General features: G+C 36.7%; 2 protein-coding genes across 2 annotated transcripts; both read right to left on the reverse strand.

Annotated features, from left to right (window-relative positions):
• Positions 1-292: 292 nt before the first annotated feature.
• LOC114315682 (uncharacterized) lies at positions 293-2,888 on the reverse strand. The gene is made up of 5 exons (XM_028262301.2): positions 2,649-2,888; positions 1,635-1,730; positions 1,359-1,476; positions 1,114-1,266; positions 293-813 (listed from the first exon to the last, which is right to left on the reverse strand). The coding sequence occupies exons 2-5, from the start codon at positions 1,640-1,642 to the stop codon at positions 652-654; spliced, it is 441 nt and encodes a 146-aa protein (XP_028118102.1). The 5' UTR covers positions 1,643-1,730; positions 2,649-2,888; the 3' UTR covers positions 293-651.
• A 1,224-nt stretch (positions 2,889-4,112) lies between these two features.
• CLH2 (chlorophyllase 2) lies at positions 4,113-6,523 on the reverse strand. Its single transcript, XM_028262300.2, has 2 exons — positions 6,021-6,523; positions 4,113-5,092 (listed from the first exon to the last, which is right to left on the reverse strand). Exons 1-2 carry the CDS (start codon positions 6,315-6,317, stop codon positions 4,415-4,417), a joined length of 975 nt encoding a protein of 324 aa, XP_028118101.2. The 5' UTR covers positions 6,318-6,523; the 3' UTR covers positions 4,113-4,414.
• Positions 6,524-21,900: the final 15,377 nt, after the last annotated feature.

The raw sequence follows: 21,900 nt of genomic DNA on the forward strand, positions 1-21,900 counted from the left end.
TACATAAATCACCAATAAACCCACCTATGATGTACCTCGTTTGGCATTTATTTTGAGAACTCTGTTTTCACCGCCCCAAAAAAAAAAGTTTGGCAAAATTGTTCTCGAAAACTGATTTTGAGAAAATTTGCCAAAAACAGATCGCATTACAAACTGTTTACTAAATTCTCAAACATCAAAATTATAAGAAAATGCAAATGACAGGAAAACAACTAGGTTGCAAGTCCCATTGTTTGATTCTCACACACACACACACACACACACACACACACACAAATTACAATAAAAACAATGAAAAAAAACCCATAAAGGCTCTAAAGCTTCTTGATTAATTTGAACTACTAGCAATAAAGCACATGAAGGACATAATGATACAGACTTGTATGTGAATAATGGTTACATAAAATGGAAATAAAGCACATGAAGCCGACAGAAGCAAACAAGAAGGTTCAACCAATCCCATGTAGATTTCAAAAGTGTTACTTGTAAATGTGTTTCCAAGCATATCATCTAAGGTAAGCAACACTTTATACTGACTAGGAAAGTCGACATCGTTCGTGTTAACAGTTCATTTTCATCAGTTTCTACCAACTCACGTGATCCCTTCTAGGTTTTTGTAACAAGTTTCTAGTTCAACCAAGCAATATGGTGTCAACTGGTGTCCATTTGTTGCCCATCTGGAATTTCTTGTTTGTCCTCAACACCAGCATTGTCAGACTCCGTTTGTGTTGGAGGAGCGGGCAATACCTCTGCCACCAACTCTACCAGTTCTTCAACACTATCTCCCAAACGCGATTCACATTCCTCTATAATCTGCAAAACAACGGAGAAATAACTGAAAAACAGATTTGCAGACGAGCCCCTCTTGTCCACCAGAAACATGTTTGCCACTTATTCACAGAAGCAAAAGAGTACGATGATTACATCAACTAGCATTGGCTAGATATTCATTCACACAGTTGATCATAATTACTTCTTATAAAAATACAATAGAACATATACACTTCATTAAAAAACTAAAAAGCAAAGCATCAAGAAAATACTGAGACTATAATTTTTTAACCATGTTTAGTGACGTGAAAGGAAATTGTAACAGCATTCTATAAGAATTACCGGGTCGATTTCAACCACAGAAGAGGGTCTAATGTTGACGATGTTGAGAATCTCGGCTTTCGCTAGGTTGTACTTTTTACATTTTTCCAGAAATTCTGTAATTCTCTCTCTCGTCTGATTGCAAGCAGCGCTCTGCTCCAAATAATCAAAAACCTACAATGCAATAAAAAACAACAAACCACATGAAGATTCCCAATACTCTATCCTAATAGAAACAAAAATAAGATTTTTTGCAGGTATGCAACTTTGAATTCTGATTGTGCAACAGAAACAATAATCCGTGTAGAATCCTTTGCAGCCCCTCTAGATCGTAAAAAATCAAGCACTTCGAAATTGGTAAGTGCGCCAGCATTGGCTCTTAGTCTGCAAAACATTCAATGAAACAAATTACAATCACCCAAAAAGTTCAAAGATGAAAACAAAATTTGTAGAGAGCCAGCTCATTATTACAAGAGAAATACATTAGCAGAACTAAAATCAATCGGTTCTAGGGGATGATCCATTTAAAGGTAATTACGTACATCTTCATCACCGAGGAAACAAAGATCAAGACCAACTAGCTTTGAAACATTATCAATCTCCAAATATCCACGAGAAGGAGTCAATTTGATACATACCTGCAAATTTGAATTGTGTATAATAAATGAATGCAAATCCAATGAACATACACTTATAGTCAAATAATATTTAAACAAAATGGTAATTCCATATAGTTTTGAAGATATAAAAGTAGCTGAACAACTTCAGAATTAGGTATTTGTGCTTGAAATTTATCCTAGATATGGACTGCAATGTTGTTAATATTTGGGAACTTAGAAGTAATAAAATTTTGAATGCTTTGATTAAACTCTAGGCAGATAAACAGGCCTGTGTACAATACACTATAAGCCTATGTTTGGATATTGGATTTGTCAAGTAGAAGAAAATGCAAAGGAAATGAAATTGGTCATACATATTTAATTTTTTATTGGTAATTGAACAGAAAATAGTTTTTTTGACTAAATTTCAATTAATTTTTTTCTCACTCCCTAACCTAACCCAATTATAAAAAAATAAAAATAAAAACAGCTCTTTGACTTTATTTTCTTTATTTTTCAGTTCACGAGATTGAATGGCCAATTCTAATATAAAGGAAATGAAATTGATTTTCTTGACTATTTTACCTTCTTTTACTCCATTTTATTCAAACTCTCTCTCTCTCTCTCTCTCTCTCTCACACACACACACACACACACACACCCACATTCGCACCGACACAATGACAAAAAGGCTGGCAGATTTTGGGGGTTTTGCTCGAAACTTGAAAATCAGCATTGAATGTTGTTGAAATTTCAATAAAATCGAAACAGAAACAAACATAAAAAGAAGTTCATGGAAGCCCTAATGGATTCAAGGCTCTTCAAAAAATGCTGTGTGTTCGGTTGATGGATTTGGGAAAGATTTAGAAAAGAGGTATATGGAAAACAACCTTCCAAACACACACATGTATATATGTGGAAAAGAATACAAGGAGAAGAGCGACGGGTCGGGCATACCTTAACGGTGGCGGAAGCAACCGTTGCAGGCGGCGGCGGCGAGTGGCGATATCTTTCAGTAGCTCTACCACACGCTGTCGTCTGGGTTAACACCAGTGTCTAGCCTAGCTTTCAAGATCAATTTAATTTATGTTAAATTACACTCAACCCCCTAGATGTCAAAAAATTATAAAACTCCTCAAATTTTTAATGAAAATTTATCACAACAATTTAGGGGGAAGTAAAATCTGATTCTAGGCCCTCCTTGATGAGATTCAGGAATCACATTTTCAAATATTCCCCTTGTTTGGTTTTAGAAAATTAAATTTACTTTTCAAAAAATTAAATTTTTTTATTTTTGGTATTATTTTTTATATTTTTAGTCAAAAATTTTAATATTTTTTAGATACACTTAAAAATGATAATATTTATGAAAAAAATCTTTAAAATTTTATCAAATACAAAAATAAATAAATAAATAAATCAATACATTTTCGTATTCTTATATATTTATTAAATTTCAAAAATATTTTTCACAAATATTTTACTTTTTAAGTGCATTTAGAAAATAAAAAATTTAATTAAAAATTTTAAAAAATTTACTAAAAATAAAAAAAAATCAATTTTCAGAAAATCAATCAAAACCAAACAATTAATTTCACTTTTAATAGGATTTTGTTTATTATTTTACACTTAATCTAACAAACAAACAAAAAGCTTACAAATTTAGGACAAAGCCAGCCTAAGACTCTGGGTACTCAAAGTAAAATCTCAAATGAGATTTTTTTATATTTAAATAATACTTACTAGTTTGTTTTTTTCACATTGTACCATTTTTTTAAAAAAAATTAAAACTCATTTATATATATATATATATATATATATTCTTATAATTAAGATGAGTATTATAAACTTTATTTATTGGTTTTATTTTGTCACACTTTTAGATTAAATAAAATAAAATAAAATTTCTTGCTGGGCTTTCGGACAAAGGATGTGTGATAATTAACATTTAAATATCTTGGCAGACTAATAAGGAAATTTTTTTTTTTCTTCTCATGAAGTATCCTAAACCAATTCACAAGAGATAACAAAGCTTCTTTGATCATCACTCCAATTCTGCAACAACTAGAAACTGGGAACAGCGCAAATGCCCCTCAAAAATCAAATTATTCAATAGTCCAAAATTATGATTGGAGCATGTGCACATGGTGTTCCTATTCAATGAGAATGTATTAAAAAAAAATTAATGGAATTGACTTTATCTTTCACTCAACTGATTAAGATGAGTTAAGTCGACTCCACCCATCTTGTGACTACTGCTCTTATTAGTCTAAGAACACCATGTGAACGTGTTGAACTGATAATTTGAGACATTTGAATCCCCAAAAATAAGTAACTACATGAGAATTTAATGCTCGGTAGTGTAAATTCACCATAGACATTAAAAAGTAATCACAATTTCTATTCACCATTGAAAGCTACTGGTCTCCAAAGTTTGTGCTCAGTTTTATTTCTATTCACCAGTGAGAGTTTTAATTTGAATAAGTTTGGGACTAATACAATTAAAATATAGAGGATCAAAATAACATAGTGCATATTTTCAAAACCATATTTAACCCTTGACAGCTACAAGTATAACAAGCAGCAGAGAAAATGAGTGTGATATAGTCCCCTGCAGCCCAATTTCTTCCCATCAGATTTCATTGACAAACTAGCAAGATCTCCATCTCCAAGCTCCAAGCATAACAAGTTTGCTCTGCTTACTATCGAAGTGCTATATAATTTCACTCAAGAAAATCAAATTTTTGAAACTCCACAGGTGCCACCTCATGCCCAAATCTGATACCCACCAAGCAGCTTGAATCACCTTCCAAATAAGCTTTCATGAAAGCAACCATAACCCCTCCAACAAACCTCCTCATGGGCTCTCTAGACTTGCCATTTTTACACAAACAATAACTTGTCTTCCCTCTTATCCCCTTGGTCTCATCATCTAACATGTCAACATGACCATAGTCCTTAGCAACAAAATAACAAGCTGGTTCGCAACATTCCTTGTAAAAATCTTCGTGGTTGATTCCCTTAGGAGCACAAGGAGGGAACAAAGGGTTCTTTTTCACTTCACCTAAACCCGAGCCAATCACCAAAACCGCCATGTCGAGATTAAAGGAATGAGGTATGTAAGTGAGGACTGGTGGGGGGGTTTGTTTCCCTTTGTCCATGCCATCAACAGGGTCTATGCCTATTAGGGCTGAAAATTTTAAGGATGGAGTTGTTACTTTGCCTAGAGCTAGCGCGAAAGCAGCCTTGCCTCCACGACTATGGCCTGACAGTCCAATTTTGGTTAGGTTTGGTTGAACATGGGTTGGAAGCACCTTGTGGAGTCCTGATGGTAGCCAGTCTGTTATTGCAGCCGCGGACTTGATTTCATTGGTTGAGTCTGGTCCAGCCACTGTATATAACTGTTGCAGTGCACAAAAAGAAATTGTTATGACAAATGTTTAGCTGATTTTGCACAAATTTGATGGACTAAAATTTGAAACCAGGGCAGAGTCAGGATTTTTGTCAGGGGAATTCTTACTACAAGTTTAGAACTATATACGATTATTTTTTTCTTAATTGAAAATTGAAAGAAGTAAATATTTTGGAGTGAGATAATAGAAACTAAAAACACAATTCAACATATGTAAACACAAATCAGCAAATAAGTAAACTCAATAGTTCAGTCCCTAAATATAATTTACAAAATTAAACCTGCAAAGTGAGTGGAACAGGATGCAGCCAGCAGAATAGATAAATATCTGCTAAGTATGTTTTTAAACAATGTGGAGAAAAAAAGGAAAAAAAAGAAAAAAATACCGTGAAAGGAAACAAGAAAATGCAGTAACAAAATATCAAAAAGAAAGGGGCTTGCATAGGTCATTCCTATCCTATTTTGATTTAAGTAAGTTCAGAGAAGTGGATGTTTTTAGCATATAATAAGATGGACCATCTGATTTTTTACTTCGCTTCATTTGATAACTTGCCCTTTACAGGGAAACACAAAATTTTATCCTAATTCTCTTCTACCAGTTGTAAAAAGAAAAAAATAAAATTTATACAGTGCCATGAAAAACCCTATGAAATTCATATTTTATCATGATCTGTGTGGGACATGAAAGACAATAAACTTGAAAGCCAAAAACATATTATAAATCAGAGCCTTAGGCCTCTGTGCATTGCCATGACAAAATTGATGTAATTGGGTTATAGAATTATTATAGGATTGAAAGGTTGGAAACAAGGAACATGAATTTCTTTGTAACATATCACAGAAAAGATTTATAATCGATTCATAAATCAATAAAAAAAAAAGAGTTTAGATTGTGTCGAAGAGAGAAAAGAACTAACCTGAGGAGCAATGACGATGAATCCGTGGGAAGCGATATGTCGGATGAGCTGAGAGTAGAAAGAGTTGTAGAGAAGATAGCCATGAAGCAAGAGCAGAAGAGGGAATTCACCAGCTGCATCTGGTGTGGCAATCAAAAGGGGCTTTGGAGGGGGAAGAGATAGTGAAGACTTGGTGGTGCAAGTGTTTGGTTCAGCACTCAGAAGAAGAGTTGTGTACTTTCCAACATCAAAGACATTTGTAGTAGTTGGAGTGGTAATAGTAGGAGTAGAAGAGGGTGAAGATGAGGAAGGAGACATGACTTTGGCAACAATCTATGAGAACTTTTTCTATCTTTTGTATGCTCTTTTTTCTTTGCCTTGGGATAAGTTTAGTTTGGTTGTGTGGCCTCTATAGGACCACCCACACTCACCCTTGTTGAGTAACAAATGCTGTGTTGTCTTTACTAGTGGGAAATTAAGAAAGATGTGCTAGATATTTTAGACCCTGTACCCACATACCATCACTATTGATACTTGTCATTGTTATTATCAGAGTCCAACGGTTCCGCTACATGGTGCCGTTAACTCGAAATTTCAAAGCTCGAAATTTGGCCGAATTTAAAACAACGTTGTTTTATTTTATTTTTTCTTTTTTTCTTTCCTTTTTCTTTTTTTGTTCTTTCTTTCTCCTTTTTTTTTTTTTTTTTTTATTTGAAGAAGAAGAAGAAAAAAAGAGAAGAGGGAGCAGCTGGTGAACACTTAGGAAGCACGGATACAGATACGGGATACGGATACGATACGATACGGATACGGCGATACGATAAAATTTGAAAAACTAGGATACGAGTACGGCGAGGATACGTTCGTAAAAAATATTATTTTAACAATTTTTAGTAATGCAGTATGTATAAAAATAAAACCTAAAGCAAAAGACAACTTGATAAAAAAGAAAGATTTTTATAAAACTAAGAGTCTTCAAGGTCAATAGCTTCAACTTGTTCCTCTTCATCAGTGAATATCACAAGACCTTAGCTAAAGCCAAAAAATCATTCTTAAATAAAAATTTCAGCAAACATACTTTTTAAGTCATCAATGATGGCCTAGGAAGCACGAATACAGATATGGTGATATGGGAATGTGGATATAGCGATATGTCAAAACTTGAAAAAGTATGATACGGGTACAGCGGTGATACATTCGTAAAAATTTTTTTTTTGATAATTTTAATAATATAATATGCATGAAAATAAAACTTAAGTGAATTAATAAATAAAGAGAGATTTCTATTAACCTAAAAGTGCTCAAACATTCATAAAACATCCAAAACTAAAAGCAAAAGCAAATGCAAATTAAATATCATCCTTACATGCCAACATCAAAAAAAGAATGAGAGCAGAGAGAAGAAACGTGAGAGAGTGAGAAAGCGAGAGAGAAGTGAGAGAGACAACAAGGATACATCAATTTGACATTCTATTACTTTAACTCTCACTATATTCATCTTATCAAAGAACTAAACAAAATATTATAAGTAATATATAACTTCGAGTATCCGATACTTCAAAATTAAGTATCCGATACATATCCGCGAGTATCCGAGGAGTATCGGTATCCGATAAGTATCCGATACGGATACGTCACTCTTTTTGAAGTATCCGTGCTTCATAGGTGAACACATTAAGATGATGAACAAATCTGATTTGTAATAAAAAAATTTATGTAACAGATTTGATTTGTTTATGTGAGATGAAGTTAAAACAAAAATTATGAATTAAAATTATGAAACAAATCTGATCTGTTTATGTGATCTGATCTGATCTGTTTACTCTTCATAATTTTAAACTTGTGATCTCTGTCCATTAAGAAGATGATGATGAATAGATCAGATCAGATCAGATCTGTTCTTTTTTTTTTTTGGGTTGATTTTCAAAATTTTTTTTGAAATAATAATAATCAACAACAACATCTTCATCAACATCATCACCATCAACACATGATCATCGGCGGACATTTTCATCAACAACAACATCTTCTTTAACAACATCACCATGAACACATCATCATCGCCATTAACATGTTCCTTCTCCGCTATCACCGTCTTCCTCTCTTCCTCCTTCTCTGGGTTTGGTTCAACCTTTGAGAGAAAAACAAGAGGTGGAAGGGAAAGAAAAAAAAAAAAAAAAAAATCAAAATCAAGACGACGTCGTTTCCAAAAATCGAGCCTTTCAGGGCAAAATGTTTCACATGATTATAGTTGTTAAGAATTTTACACAAGAAAGTTTTTTAAAAAAAAGTTCTGAAAAAGTATATTAATGTAACGTAAAGTAAAAGAAAAATTATTTTCTCGTGCTTGTTCACTTGGCAACGTAATTTTTCAAGAAAATTATTTGATAGTATGTGAATGTTTGAGAAGTTGTTATTTTAGTAAGTTATTTCAGTTTTTGACTATTTTAGTATGTTGACTTTTTTTGTTCGAAAAAATGATTGAATTTTTTTGTAGTTGAATATGATGTTTATGAGAAAAAAAGAAAAATAATTATGATTTGATGTGACATTTTATCTTGTTAATTATTTTAACCTATTTAATTTTATTTATTTTATAAATTTTAACTCGAAAAGTAAAAAAATAACCTTCACCAAACAAGGCCTATATTTCAAGATTTTTCATTTTTGGGGAGCACCACGTATTAAACGTAGTACCTAATAATTTTTCCAATTTTATATATTCCCTCAAAAGCATGCCAGAACATAGTCCCAGCACTATCTAAAAAAAAAAATCCTAGTCCCAGTTGAGCTTGGGCTGAGCCCACCAAGTCCGGCCAGTTTTTTAAACCCTGTTCTCGGCCTTACCAGTGGACCTAAGTAATGGGCTTGGGCTGGAACAGCCATACCTATATTAAAAAAATATGGGCCAGCCCAGTCAAGCCGAACGGGCTTCAAATATCTCAGTTTAGACTCTATGATTTGAATCCCCTCTACGACGTCGTAACTTGGCATGATTTGAAAAAGGGAATTACACACCATCAAAAATCACATCCAAAGTTCATAGGCACTCCACCTTATTAAAATGGCTCAATTATTTTTCTCAAATAATAAATTAAAAATTAATATTTAAATAATAATTAATAAGTATATAGACTATCTCTAGAGTTATGTTAATCTCGACAAAGTCACATTCATATTAAATTGAATTAAATTACAATAAATTATTAACAATTTACAGATACTAAATATAAGTAATTAAATTAGAGACTTTTTTTTTATGATGACGTAAGCGTAACTTATTTCAGTTAAATTTGATTTTTGGAACTAGAATGAAAGGCCATTTTGGTTATCCAAGGAAGCTCAATGTCAAATGAATGTTTTCCATGAAACTGATTTCTACAAGCTTCTGTTTTGATCCAAAACAAGCTATAATCCAATACCAACAACACCATTGTAGTGTGTTTTCAATATTTCAATCTTAGGAAACTTTTTATTGGGTTTATCATATTATATTCATTGAGGTAAAACCACCTCTTTTACCATGTACATGCTTGGCTTTATTGGATCCAATGTACCACACTACACCCACATGATAATATAGCCGGATGGTCATTTTCCGAACTTCAAACTCCATCTTATTATACTAGAGATGTTAAAAATAATGTTAAAAGTTATTGTTAGTATTGCAAAATATGTATAAAATGTATTGAAATATATATAAAATAAAATAATTATAACTTTCTTTTACTCATTTATGCTATGTGTACATTACGGATATTAAATTTATCAAAGTGAAAGAAAATGAATTAGAAACGAAACTATTAATACATATTCATGGCAGCAATGAAATTAAATGTATCTGCAACGTGCGAGAGGCAGAGACAGTAGAGGTTGAGGACGAGGACATGGAGGTCCTGGATAACGTCAGCAAAGAGGCGACCGACAAAAGTGAGGAAGCCTTGAAGAAAATTCTAGTCTAACAAGGGGATAAAGAGCGCTTCTTTCTCCTCGGCTCAGGCTTGGCCGAGAAAAAGGAAAGGGAGTTAGAAGCGTTCTTACGAGCAAACATAGAGGTGTTTGCCTGGACGCCATACGAGATGTCTAGTATTGATCCCGAGGTTACATGCCACAGACTGAACGTAGACAGGTCAGCAGAACCCGTCATTCAGCGAGCGAGGAGGCCAACATTGGTTCATGTGAAGGCAGTAGAGGAGGAAGTGGACAAGTTATTAGAGGCCAAAGCCATCCGAGAGGTAAACTACCCTACCTGGCTGTCTAACACTATGGTTGTGAAAAAGAAGAATGGAAAGTGGAGGGTTTGCGTGGACTTTACTAGCCTGAATAAGGCTTGTCCCAAAGACAAATTCCCACTCCCCAAGATCGATTAATTAGTGGATGCCACTTCAGGACATGGAAGGATGAGCTTTCTAGACGCTTATAGGGGGTACTATCAGATAGTAATGTACCCCCCTGATGAAGAGAAGACTGTATTTATCACCCTAAAAGGGCTGTATTGCTACAAATTGATGCTTTTCGGGTTGAAAAATGCGGGAGCAACGTACCAGAGGTTGGTGACCAAGATGTTCAGACATCAGATTGGCAAAACAGTGGAAGTATACATCGACGACATGGTCGTGAAGACCAAGGAACCTAAGGATTTGACATCCTAAAAACATATCGGCTCTGACTCAATGCTTCAAAATGTGCATTTGGAGTTGGTTCTAGTAAGTTCTTCGGATACTTGGTTACCATAAGGGACATTGAGGCAAGCCTAGATCAAATCAAGGTCATCTTGGATTTGAAAAGCCTAGAGTTAGCAAAACAAGTGCAGATGTTGACAGGAAGGGCCGCGGCCCTGAATAGATTCATAAGCAGAAGTTCAGGTAACTGTAAATCATTTTTCAGTCTGCTGAAAAAGGCCACAGACTTCTTGTGGACAGAGGAATGTGAAGTTGCCTTGGCCGACTTGAAAAAATACCTGACCACAGCTCCAGGTTCTCTCGAATCCAGTACTTGGAGAGGAGCTATTCTTGTACTATTCTTGGCGGTTTCAGAGCATACAGTGAGTGCAGTGATAATTAGAGAAGAGAAGGGAGAATAAAGGGTAGTATACTTATACTGTGTAAGTAAAATCCTAGCAGGTGCAGAAACCAGGTATTTACCCCTGGAGAAATTAACACTGGCCTTAATGATAGCCTCCAAGAAGTTGAACCATTATTTCCAGGCCCACAAGATTGTGGTATTGACTGAGCACCCCTTGAAGTCCCTACTACAGCAAGGAGATCTAACAGGCAGGGTGGCCAGATGGGCAGTGGTATTGGGCCAATACGATTTAGAGTTCAGACCCAGAGCAGCAATCAAAGGCCAGGTTCTGGCCGACTTCATGGCCGAGTTTACACCTAGTGCCATCCCACGTCGGGCTCCGGTAAGCCGCGGCTTAGGATGTCCAGGTGAACAGAAAAGACCCAGCTGGGGATGAAAAACCCCACAACAGAGCAAAAGAAAGAAGAGAAACTCAAGCCCTGCGATATTTACATCGGCGACTCTTTCCGCCTGTTTGTTGATGGGAGTTCAAACTGACAAGGAGCGGGGGTAGGAGTAGTGTTTGTATCGCCAGATGGGCGATGCTAGAACAATCTATTCGACTAGGGTTTAAAGCCTCAAACAATAAAGCATAATATGAAACACTGATTGCAGGATTGAAGTTGGCAACAACAATGAAAGCCGACGAGGTGGTGGTCTTCTGTGACTCCCACTTTATTGTGAACTAAGCAATAGGCAAGTATGCAGCCCGAGATGAAAGAATGATAGCCTATGTCAAAGAGGTTGTTAAACTACTAGACTTGTTTCAAGACTGCTGACTACAACAGGTTAGCCGAGATGACAACAGTCATGCCGATGCCTTGGCTAACCTGGCTAGTGCAATGAAATCAGGGGAGGCAACGACAATAATTGTTGATTATTTGTCAGGCCTAAGTATGGAACCACTTATCATAGAGTACGAAGTAATGTGTGTGGAGATGAGACCAAGTTGGATGGATGCAATAGTAATATTCCTTAGAGATGGGAAGCTACCAGATGATCGCAAGGTAGTACACAAGACCAGACTGAAGTCGGCTAGGTTTAGTCTGACAGCAGAAGAACATCTTTACAGAAGGTCTTTTACTAGTCCCCTTTTGAGATGTGTGCATCCTTCACAAGTTGAAGACTTCTTGTATGAAATACATGAAAGAGTATGTGGAAGCCACGCTGGGGGTAGATCACTTGCCCACAGGGTCATTACTCAGGGGTACTGGTGGCCCTACATGCAGAAGGATGCTGAAGCCTATGTCAGAAAGTGTGAAAAGTGTCAGAGGTTCCCGCCTTTGATACATCAGCCAGTAGCAAATTTGAACCCAGTATCCAGCCCTTGGCCATTTGCCCAGTGGGGCATGGATCTTATTAGGCAACTACCCCAAGTAACTGGACAAAGAAAGTTCTTGCTAGTAACAACTGACTATTTCACAAAGTAGGTAGAAGCTAAACCCCTCGCGAAGATTCGGGACATTGATGTGAGGAACTTCATATGGAAGAACATCATCACCAGGTTTGGGATTCTAAGGGCAATAATAGCAGACAATGGTATACAATTTGTCAATAAGCTCATCAAAAGCTTCTATGCAAAGTATAAAATCAAGAACTATTACTCCACTCCAAGTTTCCCTCAGAGTAATGGTCATGCAGAAGCATCTAACAAAACTATCTTGGATGGGATCAAGAAGAGGCTGGAATCAGCAAAAGAAAAGTGGGTGGAAGAGTTGCCTAATGTACTTTGGGCATAACGGACTACACCGAGAAGATCAACTAGGGAATTCCCATTTGTCATAGCTTATGGCACGGAAGCAGTCATCCCACTGGAAGTAGACATTCCAGGGATTAGAATTCAAGGAGTAGAGAATGGGACTAATGAGACATTCTTAGCCCGAGATCTGGACCTACTTGAGGAGAAAAGGGAGAGAGCAGCAATTCGACTGGGGGCAGCCCAGCAACAACTTGCTAGGGCTTATAATAAAAAGGTCAACCCAAGCGAGTTCAAAGTTGGAGACCTGGTACTAAGGAAAGTGGTCGGCAACAAGAAAAATCTTAGAGAGGGAAAGCTGGGCCCAAATTGGGAGGGGCCTTATAGAATCATTTCGGTCACTGGAAATAGGGCATATCGGCTTAAAGACAGTGAAGGCAAAGAATTGCCAAGACCCTAGAACACTTGCAACTTAAAATTTTTCTATCATTAGACTTTTTTTATTTTTCGCAATTTATGTCATAATTTTCTTAGCCGAGATAGTAATAAAATTTTTTAACTTGATTTTTTAAGAATGTGAAATTTGTGTAAAAGGACTGATCAGTCCCTTGGCGATGTTTCTAAATGAAACATGATGAATAACTTAGACTTATATGGCAGAGTTGAATCATACTTGCATATAATAGAGTTGAACTAAGTTGGCAATGTTTCTAAGTGAAACATGACGAATAACTTAGACTTATTATATGGCAGAGTTGAATTATACTTGCATATAATAGAGTTGAACTAAGTTGGCGATGTTCCTAAGTGTAACATGATGAATAACTTAGACTCTTTATATGGTAGAGTTGAATTATACTTGCATATAATGGAGTTGAACTAAGTCGAATTGAAACTAGACTTGCCATGTCGGCAGAGTCAATCTCGGATTGGAACTAAGCGCATTTCAGTTAGATTAACAAAGAAACCAAGGTTGAGAACCTCGGATAATCTTCGTTTGAATCTGACTTTGACGAAAAATATATGTATTTAATGTGGACGTAAGTGAAACTTAAGTTCACATTAGGGGGCAAAGAGCTGGAGAATGATAAGTAAAAGTTTAAAGTGCTTGGGACTTGTTGAAAGTTTATAGAAAAATTTACAAGTTAAAGTTGGCTTAACACTTGTTAAAATTTTCATACAAATTTACAAGTTAAAGTTAAGCCGAAGCAATATTGAAAGCTATACATACGTACTTGCCGAGATGACCAGGTTGCCAAACTTGGGAAGTATAGAAGACAGAAGTCTTGATAGAAGGCAATAAGTGAGAGTGAAGTGACAAGTTTAAAACAACACTTGTAAAAATATTTTACAATGTTTTTAAGTGTTACGCCAAGGCCGAGATAAACAATAAGAAGTTATGTCCGAGGTACTTTACTCTGAAGAGGTTATACAGATAAAGGTATACTTTGAAAACATGCAAAATTATTCTAAGTATGAAAGTGGTAAACATGCATAAGAGAAAAGAAGGCATTCAAACACTTAGAAGAAAGGAGGAGACTTGCATTCAAAAAAGATTACTTGTTTAATTACATAAAGGGCACATCGGCCAAGTATGAAGCTAAACATTTGTTCAGACAAAACAAAATACAACTGAAAGAAGAGACAGTACAAAGAAAAGATAAAACATCCTAAATACTAGGATTGATTTGTGATTTCTCAACCTCGGATAGCAGTGTCGCATTCTGTTTAGCTGCTATCTCGGTGTCTATCTCCAGCAAAGTCCGATCCAGACTCTTTTCGGGGTATTGGACCTCGGTCTTAGATGTGGTTGGTTTGGGGGAGACGCCCTTGGAAGCCAAGTCATCCTCTTCATCGTGAGTCAGGTCTATTTGCTCATTAAGGGTGGGAAACTTGGCATTAGTGGCAGCCTCCTCTTCAACTTTGTCGGCTTCATCATCCTCGGCATCGTCTTCGGGCTCTAGATGGAAAGGCACCTGAAGCTGATTGATGTCTCGGAGATCGGAGTCCAGGGGAACAGTCAACTTATTGATCGTCGCCGTCAAACCCAGGTAGTAACCTCAGTTGCAAGCCAAGTTGGCTTGCTATTTATATTGATCACGGATGGCGACCTACCCCCCTTCAAATGCTTTTTCATCAGCAGCCTTTACCTCAGCCTCCTTAGAGGCAAGGGCCTCTTGAATCTTGGCCTCTACGTTAACTTTCTTGGCATTGGCTACTTCAAGGTCGGCTCTGGCGGCCTAGACTTCATCACTGGCAGTTTTGGCTTTTTCCTCGACCAAGCTCTGAGCAACTTTGGCATCTTTAGCTTGGTCCATTAAAGCTCAATTGCTAGCCTCGACTTTGTTGAGTAAAGATAGTAGTTTGGCTGTTTCTTTGGTCTTTCTTTCCAACTTCTTTCTCATAATCTCGATTCTGACAATATATGAGTGAGCATGCTGAATAGCCTGGAAGAAGTAAAACCGATTAGTGAGATTTTTTCAAAGTGTAGAAAGGGCTATAAAGAAATGAGCATAAGAGGATTACCAAAACCGAGTGTTGCATCATGAGAGTAAAGTTCTCATACTCATGTAACTCGGCCATGCGGTTCATGTCTTTGGACAGAAGAATAGCTGTTAACAGGGCCGCGCTGACTTCGAGATTTGCCGCACTGTCACCGGCAGTAAAGGGTTTGTCGTTAACCATAACCTCGGGCTCCCAGGTCATGGTGCGGGGATAGCTGGTGCCTTCTGGGTGGTCGGTTCTCGACTTTTTGGCCAGTGGGGCTACTGATGATGGAGCCTCGGCTGGCATTTTGTCAGCAGAAAGGGCGCTCTTTTCGGCCTCGACTAGTTTCGAAATAAGCACAGTGTCCTCAGAATCGATCTGAGTCACTGTGGCCTTTACTTTGGCTTTCTTCAATCGTTTTGGATTTGGAATCGGTTGGGAAGGGGAGAACGAGGATTGCACCGTCACAACCCTGGAGATATTAATGAGTAGGTCTTCAACAACTATCGGTTTGCCCCATCTCTTCAACAGTGGCGGCTACAGTTACTTTGGTACCAAGGCGGATAGCTGGGAGCGTAGTAGGTGGGTTTTCTGGGTCGTAGACCGATGACTCAGAAAGTCGGCATTTGCGGCTGCGGGTTCTACCAGCTGGAGCGCTAGCAGGAACACGGTGACGACATTGGCACTGATGTGGAGAAATTAATTGGGGAGCCGAGGTGGATGGTTGCTCTACAAGACCAGAGGTTGATCTCTGATCTGGCCTTGATGATTATTCAACTTGTGGAGTTGTTGCTGAAGAGGGAGACTTGCTCTTCTTGGGGACGTTGGGCAGTGCGGATTTGTACGTCGATATATAGTTGAGCAGTAGGGGGGCTTTGCGCTGGTCAATTGGCAAGTTCAACAGCTTCTTAAAGTCTTTGCTGGGGAAGAAGGTTTTGCAGAAATCTTTTGATGGCTGAGGGAGAGCTACAAGTACAAGAATCAGACATTAGAACATATAAGGGGAATAAAGTAATAAGACTTAAAAGCATGTAAAGTGACACTTGGTTCTTACCATCACCCTCTTTAAACACAGATCGACTCAAAGGATAGAGGTGGAGGTCGTCATCAGGTGAGAATTCCCAGTTGCCCGAGACGATGAAATAATCATCTCTGGCACCTTTGTTGGAGTCTAGGAGGTCGGCTATGAGTTTGTAGGCTGTGGATCTCAGCTTAAGGTAATAGACGTAGTCTTTTTTGGATTTCAGGCCACATATAGTGTAACAGTATTGGATATCGGCTAGTGTTATCCTAGCATTTTCTCGGCTAGCTAGAGTAATTATACCATTAATGACTCTATAGGAGTTAATGGCCAATTGCATTGGGTTGAGCTTGCAGTAATGAAAGACTTGTCGGAAAAGGATGTTTAGAGGGAACCTAAGTCCACACTTTATGAAAGCAACTACGGGGAAAGGCATGGAGTCCCCATCAGGCATGATGGAGTCCTCCTCCCCTGCCAGCCGAAGGTGAACATTGGCTGGGATAGAGAACTCTCTCCTAAAGTACTCTAGCTTAGAAGAGGCGTCGACTTTCCACCTGAACATGCCCATTATCTTGGCCAAAGTGGGTCCAATTTCAGGTTTTTTGGTAAGAGGTTTGGAAAGTGGCAAATTATCTCAGCTAAACCCTAGAGAGCACTAGAGTGAAGGTTTCTGAGAATCTAAGGGGGTTTTGGTTCAGTTTTCCTAAAGAATAGAGTTCTAGATCAAATCCCAACCTAAATCTATGTAGATACATGAATCAAAGGCAAAATCTGGAAATAAAGCAAGAAAAACAGAAATGAACAATGATTCAAACTCAAGAAAAAGCTAAAGAAATAATGTGACGCCCCAAAATTTGGGGACATCATAATAAGATTTAAAACTTAAAATCAATTTTCTTAATTAAGAATCCTCATCAATGTTGCCACCAAATTTACCATCATCCATTAATTAACAACACCAAAACTAAAAATTCTTAAATTACAACTCCAGTCAAACTTAAAACTTTGCCTTAGTACACAAATAAAAAAAACTCGAGAAAAACTAGAAAACTCAGAAAAATGGTTCATGGAACTTTGGTACGCTTCAAGCTAATCAGGGTTGCATGTTGCCTTCCAACACCTCGGTGTTTCCTTCGGTTTCTTCGATACCTGGCATGAAACGCTAGGGCAACGAGGATTCCAATGAGCGACGAGCTCAATAAGATACTATAACCCGAAATACCCACCCCGATAATAATATCCACAATGAATAATGCGTAGTAACAGAATAACAGGTTGCATTTAATAAGCATAATAGGAATGCCATCAGTTGAAATAATAACAATAGATAATAAATAAATAAAAATGACAAACAGAGGCAGTATTTCATCATAAGGAAAATGCCCACTTTTCTTTTTAAATTCTCATAGATTTAGTTTACCAGATAAGTTTAAGTAACTCCCTGCGGAGCACTATTTCCACTCAACCGCTAAGCAATGGCCATGGGTAATTCTGACTCCCCCTTGGTCAAATATTCAAATGTTACTTACTGTAACTACGAATGATGCCCACGCAACAGGGTTACATACCCGAGTCGTGACATCACGGTCTGCCCCAAGGGAACGGTCTATGTTGTGACACCCGCACCACCAACCTTATATCGCCTACACCGATAAGAGCTGAAATACCTTCTCGTGCCATGTTAGGGTTCGCAACTCACTTGCGCAAGATTCTAAACCGGGCTCACCCCATCACTTTTAAAATTTAATATATCATTGGTTAAATTTCGTGTTTCTTTACTTATTGAGATATTCACAATAATTCAACATTTAATTACCAATAATGTTATACCAACTCATTAAAATTCTCAACATAAAATATTACACATGTTACACAATAGTAAACAAATGTACAAAATTTAAATAAACAATTTATTTAAAACATGGTATAAAATAATGATGTAGATACCAAAAAGAAGAAATAAATCATAATCACACACATGCATGGATTTTTAATCTACAAGATTAGATTAGCACAATATTAAATTTTAGTCCAAAGAAACAATTGAAGAGATTATTTTTGATTCCTCCTTAATCTGCCAAAATTTTCAGAATGTATATCTTGCAAATGAAATTATAAATAAATTACTTATACAACTCTAAAATTCATGTAAATCTACAGAATAATCAATAAACATGTTATGGCCATTTTTTGGAAAGAATTTTCCAAAACTAAATTATAAATAATTCTTAAAAATTCCAAGAATGTTCATGACACAGATTTATCACATTTTCTTAAATTAATTCCATACTTAAATTTATAAATCAATTACATAATCTAAAAATTTATTATGAAACTAGACTTCTCAAATTTCATTTTTTTTGCTTAGAAATTACTAGATTTGGTTTAATATAAATTTTTTTAATGATTTTTTTCAAACACATAGTGAAATCTGCCTATAGCTCCAAATTTGGTTAAAATTTTGTATAAATTCGTACAAAACTCAATAATTGTTGAAAATTTTTGTGGATGAACTAGATATCATTATGAACAACTTTGTAGAAGAAATCATCTTCAAATTTTGAGTATAAAATTGTTTAAAAATTCGTACAACTTTCTGATAGATTTAAAGGGCCAAATAACATCTTCAATAATCTTTTTAATGGCATAAACTACACATGCAAGTCCAAATTCCACAATATTATCATAATTTTCAGACTACCAATATTTGATAAACCATCATACATTTTCATACAATTATAAATAAAATTCTATCTACAAGTTTAGACATTTTATCATATATATATAATCTAAAAATTTCAAATATAAAAAAAAATAAGAGGGTTGAGAGGGTTTTCTTACAATGTTAGGTTGCTAACGATTTATCGCCCGAATTTGATTTATGATTCTGATCGTAAGATATGACCGTCTTGGCTCCATGATCGTCTTGCTGAAATTTCACATTAATCAGATGCGATCTCACCGTTGATCTTCCATTGGATTCTCTTAGAACTTTTAGTTGTTGATCATCATCTTAGACTCCGAATTTGCAAGATCTAACCCCAAAAATGGATTCTACATGTCGAAAAACCTAAGGGTGGTCATCTCCAAAGTCAAAGGACCACTCGATTAACCTAAATATACTAGGATGCACCGTAGCACCATGGGCCGAGAAACGCTGGATAAACATTCAATTCATCTTCTCCGACAGCCGCAGCATGCACGACAGAAAGACCTAGAAATTTAGTTTCATTGTCACCAGTTCAAATACTTGTATCTTCTTCATCGTAACTTCGTTTTATCTTATTTTTCTGTCATTGGATTCACCTCACGGCCTAGTTTTTTGTTCACTACTCACATGCCTCGTTCCGTCTCTTTTTACGTGCCATCGGATCTCCAAAATTTGACAAAAAATAAGATTATTTTCCTACCGTCTCGGACATTTTTTTCGAACCATCTTTCGGACTCTATAACTTTCTTAATTCTTAATGGTTTTACTTCATTCTTTCGCCAATCTCTTCAACTTATTTCGTACTTCATCTTACATGGCCTATTTTTCTCACTTCTTCCCGAAATGGATGGTTTTGGCATGCCAAAAGTAAGCCAAAAACCAACTTTTAAAATTCAAAATAAACTTCTCTAACTTTGTTTCTTTCTCCTCCATCTTCCTTCTTCTTCTCTTTCTTCACCTACAACACTTTATGAATGGTGGTTCTAGATGATAATGGAAATAGGTGATGGTGGTGGTGGCGGTCCGACAGTGTGCCGGTGGTGGAGAAGGTCGTGGGTTGGTGATAGTGTGGGTTAAGGCCGTGGCTATGGAGGTCGGGGAAGGAGGAAAAATATAGATAAAGAAGGAGAAAGAGAGTTTTGAGAATGAGAGGTAGAGGGAGAGAGAAAGATGAAACAGATAGAGAGAGAGCTATACAATTGGAAGAGAAGCAAAATGAGGAACAGTATAAGAAGATAAAAGAAAATGAAAAGAAATAAATAAAAAAAAAAGAAATTGAACACCTGGTCAGCATGTTCACCACGTTGTAGGTGGAAAGCGAGAAAACCTGGGGAGCAAACCCATGGTTTTTGATTGGGTTTTAGTACAAAAAATATTAGGTTCCAGTGTAATTTGATTACAAAAAAAATATAGAGAAAAATATAATAAAAATATCATACGGTTCAGAAATTAATATTGAGTAATAATATAAAGTCAAAAATATTTTATTTTATTTTATTTTGAATAAATTTTCAGTATAAAAATATACAAACTATTAAATTCAAAATATTGTGAATAATTATTTAAGAAAATTAAATATATATATATATATATATATTATTTTTTTATATAAAAATACAGGGTTTCACAAATAAAGTGTGTGCAGATGTGTAAAAGCCAAAGACAGTGGCAAATTACAAAAACATCAAGTGTATGAGTAGTTCGTGTGTGCATTTGTAGACCCAGAGACAGATTGGACAAACACAAAATCGCAAACAAACATGCTCAACGCACGAATGATGAAATTTAAAACACATGCAAAGATTCAAGAACACGAATGGATTCACAATGGCAACAAACAAAGCAATAGAGTTTGAAATGAATCAAAGACTAAAAAGGGGGAAAACAGTGACTCACCGAAAAGAATAATGTCGGTATGAGGTACGCTGAAGTCAGACAGTGACAGTGAATGGAGCAGAATGGTGAATGCTTCGCCAAAGGGGATGAACGGAGCAAGTTGCAGAGCTCGAGAACTTGGACAATGGCGGTTTGGAAGAGAGAAAGCTTGAGCAAAATCGAAGATGTAAAGTGAAAAGACAGAAAGAGAGAAAGTACTTTTGTTAAAACACGAAAATGCGGCAAAATCACAATGAATATGCCTTGGACGACGTGCCTGTCAAGCGGCACGCGTAGAAGTGACCCGACCTGATAGCACGTGTTAGGTACGAATTAGTGAGAGAAGGACGCGTGACAGAAACGGTTGAGAAAACCATACGTGACAGCTCATGCACAAATAGAACTCTTGGAGTTCTTGATTTAATGGAGCGAGAACCTCGGCTAGAGGGACGATCTCGATTAAGGAACTTGAAGAACTTGGTTCTTGGTGCTTGCTCATTGATAAAGTAGACTGCATAGTCTTGGTCATGTGAAGTCGACGCGTGATGATCTCGGTCATGAAGGATGGCGTAAGTCTTAGCCGACGTGCTATGTGGACAAACAATGTAGGTTCCATCATCTCAGGATGCCGAGGTAATAGAACCTAGGGGGCAGTTGTGGGGACATATTTTGTGAATGACAACAAGTAGCCAAGGTGACACCGAAGTGTCAGTCGAGGTGCTACGTGTCTTGGTCATGGCGCCGAGGCTATCTCGGCTAGGCCGAGGTTATCTGTGAAGACACCGAAATCTGAGATAAACGGATAAGGGACAGGAGTCATAGAATTGGGGAGGACCTTAGTATGGATAAAGATAAAGCTCTTACGGAGTTTATCTTTATCTAGTTGGGAGTTCAAGATGAGCATTGAACCAAAGTCCATTGAAGCTAGGCTTCTACCGGGATCAGGTTAGTGCTAGCTATAAAAGTAAAGCACCCCCGTAGGTCTAAAGTATGCTTTTGGTATTCGAACTTGTGAGTTAAGCATTGTTTGCAATCTTTGAGAGATAAC

The sequence above is a fragment of the Camellia sinensis genome, chromosome 6 (assembly GCF_055761805.1).
Source record: "Camellia sinensis isolate YWXY chromosome 6, ASM5576180v1, whole genome shotgun sequence".
In the NCBI taxonomy this organism is placed as follows: Eukaryota; Viridiplantae; Streptophyta; class Magnoliopsida; order Ericales; family Theaceae; genus Camellia; species Camellia sinensis.